Source organism: Carlito syrichta, unplaced genomic scaffold (assembly GCF_000164805.1).
Source record: "Carlito syrichta isolate Samal-C Ts95f unplaced genomic scaffold, Tarsius_syrichta-2.0.1 Scaffold308119, whole genome shotgun sequence".
NCBI classification, from domain to species: domain Eukaryota; kingdom Metazoa; phylum Chordata; class Mammalia; order Primates; family Tarsiidae; genus Carlito; species Carlito syrichta.
In genome coordinates this window covers 1,511,053-1,519,083 of record NW_007252215.1, presented here as the reverse complement: position 1 = coordinate 1,519,083, position 8,031 = coordinate 1,511,053, and the positions used below count along the sequence as shown (strand labels likewise).

Here is an 8,031-nt window from a genome sequence, read left to right as displayed (position 1 = left end):
AGCACATGCCTGTAATTCCGGCTACTTGGAAGGCTGAGGCGGAAGGATCGCCGGAGTCCAACATGTCGAGGCTGTGGTGGCCAGGAGCGGCCACTGCATTCCAGTCTGGGCGACAGAGTGAAACTCCAACTCAAAAACAAAAAACAAAAAACTAAAATGTACTACTCTTCACACAAAGGAGATCATTATTGACACTACAGGAGCAGGTGAAAGAATGTAGCAAAATAAGAAAGATAAGATCAGAGTCAGCCAAGATCAATTGTTCAGCCTGTAATCCCAGCACTTTGGGAGGTCGAGACAAGTGGATTACCTGAGCCCACAGGTTTGAGACCAGCCCAGGCAACTTGGTGAGACCGCTTCTCTACAATAAATAAATTAAAATTAGCTGGGTGCGGTAGTGCGCACCTGTAGTTCTGGCTACTTTGAAGGTTGAGGTGGAAGGATCGCCGGAGCCCAGCAGGTCGATGCTGGGGTGGCCATGAGAGTGCCACTGCGCTCTAACCTGGGCGACAGAGTGAGACTCCAACTCAAAAAAAAAGAACAGAGTCATGGAGATTACCATGGGGGAAGGGTAGGAAGAAGAACCTGGAAGAGTCAAGGGACAGAAAACTGAGGAGAAGCTTAGAAATCCTGGAAGGCTAAGGGGATCACATAAAAAAGAAAAACATGGTTGTCAGTGCTGGAGATTATGAGGGCACCAGCAGCCCTTGGAGAGCAGTTTCAGCAACCAGAGGTTATTCAATTTGTACCACATCCTGGGTAAGCGGGACGATACTGAGAACCAAGTCAGCACAAAGCCTTATCCAAAGCAAGCCAACAAGTAAGTCTCTGCAGAACAATGAAACTTCTCACAGCTCAGCCATGTCACTCTACCCTTTCTATACAGATGATACCAGCAAAAACACAGCAGAGATAAGTACCTAAGTGAGTAGGAAGATCTGGATGGTCCTTGTGTCCAAACAATGACCACAAAAAGGGGAAGAGGTTTCACCAGTGTGGTTCATTCACTCATGACTCATTTACTTATTAGCATTGTACTAGGTGTAATGTGCTCAGAGACTGAGAAGGGGGACATAGTCATAAAAGAGACCTGGTCCCTGCCTTCAAGCAGCTTACAATACATGAGAATATTACCCAATCAAAACACTCCATCTAAAATACCTAACAAATCACCATTCAAATTTTTACTAAATTACTTGGGTTAACGATACCATTTGATGTTCCCTGTAGAGAGTTAAGGTAAAGCTTGCAATGCCTGATGAAAGAGGATATGTGCTCACATAAAAAGGATAGAGTCAATTGGATTATAAACCAAACAAATAACTGTATTGACTCCATAATTTAAGCTTCACTGAGCTCTTCCCTTGTAATATCAATCTTTACTTTCTTCGTGTACTTCTCCAACCTCTATCTATAAACATAATCAAGTTCTAGTTCAATATTTCCAGCTGCCAAGGACATTCTTCTTGAACCACCTTTCACTGCTCTCAAACTCTGTTCTGAAGTGAAATCTACTATATGGCATCTCTCAAATCACTCTCTGCAAACATTCCAATCCCTGTCCATGGTACACCCATTTCATCATCCCTCATAAACGTCTTCTCTATCCGGTCAATTTTCAAGTTCTGTATCAGGCAGAGTCGTATGCACACAAAAGATGTTCAATATTTGCTTGCTGATTGAGTGGACACCTTTTATATTCTGTAACTTTTGTGGGCTAATACCAACTATGGCTATAACACTACCAATGACAGTAGTTAAGAGGATGGCTTTTGGTGGCAGATGAATCTGATCTGGGTTCAGTACAATCTCTGCTTCTTAGTAGCTTAGATAGTTTCCTTGTTTACAAAGTTATGAGGGTTGGAAAATTCAATATAAAATGCTCGTAAAGATCAGAGCACACAGATGTTATTTTTCTTATTCTGCTGTCAATGTTTATCCATTTAAATAATCTAATGTTAAGTTCAAAGGAACCCAAATCCCAAGATGATACCAGTGGTATTCAACTTTAGAACTTTGTTTAGACTATCTAATAACTCCCAGAAGGAGTCATCATCTACCTTGGATGAGTTATTTGGAGCATAAAATACTTTCACTTAAAACAGACCTCACTTCCCCTCTCAAATCCAACCAAGCTTTATTGAGTGTGAGCTGTATTTGTAGTAGCTATTTAACCAACTAGCCTAATACCTTCTTGTTTTCCTTCTAGAGAGCAACTTTTTAATTCTTATTTTTTTCATTAATCAGTATTTTTTATTATGGTTTTGTGGGGTACAGTTAAGGGTTAGGTGTACAATGACGTTTCATTCAGGCACCCTGTAGATAAGAAGTGTTTTCCCATCCCCCGACAGATATTTGCTACTGTTAATCCCATCCCCCTCCCCCCCCATAGTTTCCCAGTACCATCAGTTATTTTCTTATAGTATTGCATTGGATGTTCAAGGTCCATTATATGAGTGAGAACATGTGATATTCGGATCTTTGTTTTTGTGAGAGGTCACTCAGTATTATATAGACTCTAGTTCCATCCAGGTTGCAGCGAAATTCATGATTTTGTTCTTTTTTATGGCTGCGTAGTATTCCATCGTGTATATGTACCACATTTTTTTAATCCAGTCCTCTTTTGATGGGCAGCATGGTTGTTTCCAGGATCTTGCTATTGTGAACAATGCTGCGATAAACATACGTGTGCAGGTATCTTTTTTATAGAGTGATTTGAGTTCTTCAGGGTATATTCCCAGTAGGGGGATTGCAGGGTCATATGGAAGGTCAATTTTTAGAGCTTTTAGGAATCGCCACACAGCTTTCCACAGAGGTTGCACTAGTTTACACTCCCACCAACAGTGTAGAAGTGTTCCCTTTTTCACCACACCCTCTCCAGCAGCTGTTTATTTTTTGAGTTGTTGATAATTGCCATTCTGACTGGAGTTAGGTGGTATCTCAGTGTGGTTTTGATTTTGCCAACTCTAGGTCTGACAAAGGCTTAACATCCTGGATCTACAAGGAACTGAAACGTACTGAAAAGAAGAAAGCAAACAACCCCATTATAAAATGGGCAAAAGACATGAACAGACACTTCACAAAAGAAGACATTCGAACTTTTTAATTCTTAATGAAGTCCGTCCTTTGTCAAGCCTTCCCCAGCTCCATACACAGGAACTGTGCCTACCCGGGCTCCACGGCACTTTGGGAATTCTCCTGGAAGCGCCTCCTGTGCCCCATCACACAGCCATAGTTAGGTGTGGCCATGTCTTCCCCTTTGGACTGTGAAGCCCCAAGAATGCACCCTGCACACAGTCAATGCTAGATCAGTAGTTAACACTCGAGGTAGTTGAGAAAGACTGGAGGGACCAGGATGAAAGCCCTACCAAGTTCCACTGTGGGCTAAGGAGGACAATGCACAACCTCAAATGATGGGGAAGGAACCTCAGTGAATGTGGGTCCAAGGTCAAGGAAAAGTAGGAACTTTGATCCCATCAACTTGGCAATGACTGCATAGTCTTTTTAATTTTCTCCTCCCATTTCTTAAAGAAAATGCATGGCACATACTGGGTCCTCAGTTAATATTTATTAAATGAATACATAAATGTTTCTTTTCTCCATCTGTCAACATTTTCTTTTGTTCTTCCTAACCACCTCTCAACCTTTCCCCTCAACCACCCCAATACACAGTCACTTTCTCTCTCTCTCTCCTTCATTCTGTCTCTCTCTGTTTCCCTCTCTGTGATTCTCTCACTCTCTCTCTCTCTCTCCTCTCTTCCTCTCCCCTTCCCTTTCCGCCCCCACCCCATCCCTCTCACTGCCCCACTAGTTCCATCTATAAGAGTGTGGTGTGTGTACGTGCATATGTGTGTATTATAATTTCTAGTTCACACAGGAGAAGACAGAAGTCCAAAAGTCTAATATTGAGCACCAAATTTCATACAGCTAGTAATCAGTATGTAGCAAATAATGTCCTATTTCCCCAGATCCCTTGACCATTTTCGTGCACATCGAGCCATGGTGCACTTTCACTCCAGCAGCCAGCGCCTGCAGCTCTTTGCTTGAGGGCTGCCCAAGATGCCTGGGAGCAGAGGTGACTGGCGTTTAAGCCTCTCATCTTCCACACCACCAACAGGGTGGGGATGGCTGCCCTCAACTAATGAGTGACAGGTGTGAAGGCAGAAAGACTATGGCTCCCTGGTCTCCAGTCGGGGCAACTATGATGTGTGATCCACACGATCCCATGTCTACCCAGGGTGATGAAGCCCAAGTGACCCTCAGAGGACCTCACTTGATGCCACACCCTTGCTGCCCCTCTCCTCTTCCCTGTCCATCTTCTTTGCAAACCTTCCTAATAAATCTTTGACACAAATCCTCATAGCAATCACTGCCTCTGGGGAACCACAGTAGATGCAGGATTCAAACCCAAGCCTGTGTGACTTCAAAGTTTTTTCCACTACAATGTGCTTGAGATACTATTGCAGTCATGCTGGTCTGCTCTTTATTCATTTTACAATCATTTAAAAAATCGAATGGCTGCTATAACTTCAGGCACCTTGAAGACAGGTATGTGATCAAACACTATATGTCTGCTTCTTTCTTCTTCTTACTATAATTATATTGTCTCTGAGGCAAAAGACCTTCAAACATCTTAGCAAAATGAAATAGGGACTCAAAGGGGGGAAAAGGTGTTTTTTTTTCTTTTTGAACTTGCCTTTGTAATTGTCCTCCACCTAGGTCCATAATTAAGTAAAAACTAAAATGAACTTCAGTTATTCAATGTTATCACTTTTAAGTGGTTTTTTAAAAACAATATATGAGTAATATAGCAACACTGGAGAAATTTGAAATCCACGGGGGAAAATGTTCAAGGACTCTAATCCAACAATTTACAAACTATTTCCTTGATTTTCTTCCACTTACAAACTATTTCCAGTACTCAAATCCAACCATTGACAAACTATTTTCTTCTAGCTGTTATCATGACTTTTTACCCAATCCAGAGGTCTATGCGTTTGACATGGTTGCAGTCTTGTTCAAATATTTGGATCTTCTGTGTGTCTTTTCTGCCACAGTTTTCTGTGTTGTAACAAAGTCCTGTGCTTGTCATTATTAATGGCTACACATTCTTACACCCAGAGGATGTACCATAAATTATCAACATTTTGATATTTCACTATTTTAAATAAGATTGTGCTGAATATGCCACTTTTGTTTTGTTCCTACTCTTTTTTCATATTTTAGATGATATTTTTAAGAGAAATTTCCAAGACTAGGATTGTCAGATAAGGAAATACCAAGTTATGGTTTTTGAGATATATTGCCACATTTCTTTCTTTGCTCCATCCCCACTAAAATGCATATCACTTATAACATATACCAACGTGAAACAAAGCTTATTCCAAACTCAAGATGGTGTCCCATTTTTTGAGTTCAGGTCTAACTGAATTCATTTCAAATTTCTCCATTTAGTATAAAGACCTTGAAACCTTCACTGGAATGATATTGAGCCAATGGCATTCCTCATAAAAATAACAGAGAGCCTGAAAATGACAAAGAATCTGAAAGTAACATTTCAGTCACCCTGAAATATATCGAATCCTTGCCTTAATTCTAAGTCTTCTAATTACTAAGCATTTCATTTAGGGATTAATCATTGAGCTTGAGTTACCCAATTCGTTCACTCATCTCACTTGATGATAAACAAAGTCAAGACATTTCAATGGCTGGCGTAGGCTCACTGAGCTGAGTGTGCACATTTTGTATTTATCAACGCCTACATCTTGAAATGCAGAGGGTAAAGAACATTGACAAAATAAACAAGCAAGAGTGGATTTCATTTTCTCAGCTACTCTGAGGTTTATCTGAGTTTATCCTAAGATTTAATATTCTCATATATTAGCCTTAGAATTGCTAACCCCGAATTTGTTTCCCAGGAATATGCAGACCCCTGATATTCCATTAGTGTCCATTTTGACATTGCTTTTTTTTTAAATTTGGAGTCTCACTCAATCGCCTAGGTTGGAATGCAGGGGCACGCTTACCACCACCCCAGTGTCGCCCTACTGGGCTCTGGTGAACCTTCTGCCTCAGCCTTCCAAGTAGCTGGAACCTATAGGCGCACACTACCACACCCAGCTAATTTGTTGATTTATTGTAGAGACAAGGTCTCATCATGTTGCCCAGGCTGGCCTTGAACTCGCGGGCTCAGGCAATCCTCTCGCCTCGGCCTCCCAAAGTGTTGAGATTACAGGCTTGACCCACCACGCCCAGGCTCCGCTGTTTATTTTAATATTCTTAATTGTTCTGTCTTCTTCCACACAGATGGAAAAGTGCAAATACATATTTGACCTGGGATTGTTTTGAAGTCCAGGGGTGCATGCTGCTATACACATAACAATTGAGGCTGCATGACCATTTTCACCCGGTCATAAGCTACCTGAGAATTCTAGTGAAAAAGTGGAAAACCCAGCCAGTCTCTCAGATGCACAATACCAGGCGACACCAGACACCTGTGTAGACAAACATCCCATTGGCTGACTGAATTTTTTATCTTTAAACTTTTTAATATTAATTTAAAGACGCTTGTTTTCCATGACACTTCAAAACTCCAACAAGCACCAACTTGTATTTTGTTTCAAGACAGAATTTTGTTATGAGGTTACAGTAAAAGGCAAAATAGGAAAAGTCACTTAAGAGTCAATTTCTCAGTAACTGTCAAAATCTGTGACTTTCTTCCAACCACACCCCATGCTAGCCTTCACCCCAGCCAGTCATAGTCAAGAGGTGGCCCATGATCTCCCAGCAAATGCTCCTGCAGCTGATGAACCTATCTTGGCAAGAATTTCTGGGTTAGGATAATACTGGGTAATCTTAATTAAAGCTCTATCCCAGCTCAAACTTAATAACCAAACAAACCAGTTTTACAACTTAAAGGAATTTAATTTGCTTCACACTTGCAGTGGAAAACACACACACACACACACACACACACACACACACAGAGGAAGGAAATAGTTGGCAGCTCAGCTAATGAGCAGTTGGAGTTTGGATACACTGCCAGCTTGATCCAATTAAGGAACGTTAGAGACCTAATGACAGATTTAAAGAGGAATGGTTCAGACAGGACATGAGGTTCTTGACAGCAGGCAGGCAAACTGCAAAGTCTCCAGACCAGGTGAGCAAGTCCCTTCAAGATTTCAAAAACAGTGAGGACCCTGGCTTGTAAGCTGTCTTGCACGCCTAGGGAAGAGGAGCCCAGACTGAGAACCTGACCAAACCTTCACCTCAGAACAAAATTCTGTTTAAGCCTGAAGAAATCTATGGGACATTTCTGGGCACAACAAAAACACACAAAACCCCGCAGTTCTGCTTATTAATACTTGTTCCTGAAAAACTAACAAAATCTTTGCAGAGGTGCGATTCATCTTCCTCTTCCCTCCCACCACCAGTCCCTTCAAGTGCACCTCCTGAAGAGAGTGAACCAGAACGTTGCGGTGAAAAACACCTTGGCATGTGCTTTCATTCACTCCCTGCCAAGTATTTTAGTTTTAAACCAAATCTGACAAAGTTTCGCTAAAGGCAGAGCAAGTTTCAGACTGTGCCCTCCATGAGAATTATAGCGTCGTCCGCTTACCTGTCACCAAGACTGCTTTTTGATCCACAGGTAACAACTCTTGGCCCGATAAGTAAGTATACATGAGGACACACGACAGGGAGAAGAGGATCAAGCCCCACCAGAGGGACAAGCTGAGCAGGCAAGCCCCTCCCCAGAGGCCTGCGAGGCAGACTGCCCGACTCCACACTGGTCCTGGGCTCCGATTGTATTTGCAAAGAACTGTCCCCCCCAGCACGGCGGGGACAGCCAGGCAGATCCATGCCGTCTCAGAGAAAAAAGTGCTCATTCTCAGCGACTTGCTAAACCTCTGAACGCTCAGGGTCAGAGAGCCCAGTGGGCAAAGGCTGGCTGGAGGACGCCTGAGTTATGTGAACAGAGAAGCAAGAAGGGAGGGGAGAAAGCGGCCCCAGCACCCTCTGACTGAGCACAGA

The 8,031-nt window shown here is 42.3% G+C and overlaps 1 protein-coding gene across 1 annotated transcript in view; it reads right to left on the bottom strand.

Annotated features, from left to right (window-relative positions):
• Positions 1-8,031, bottom strand: part of HSD17B2 (hydroxysteroid 17-beta dehydrogenase 2) — a gene marked incomplete at its 3' end in the record, with an annotated part of 58,601 nt that extends 50,570 nt beyond the window's left edge. Inside the window, exon 1 of the mRNA XM_008064985.2 lies at positions 7,619-8,031. Within this exon, the coding sequence (XP_008063176.2) occupies positions 7,619-7,886 (268 nt within the window). The remainder of the gene's footprint in view (positions 1-7,618) is intronic.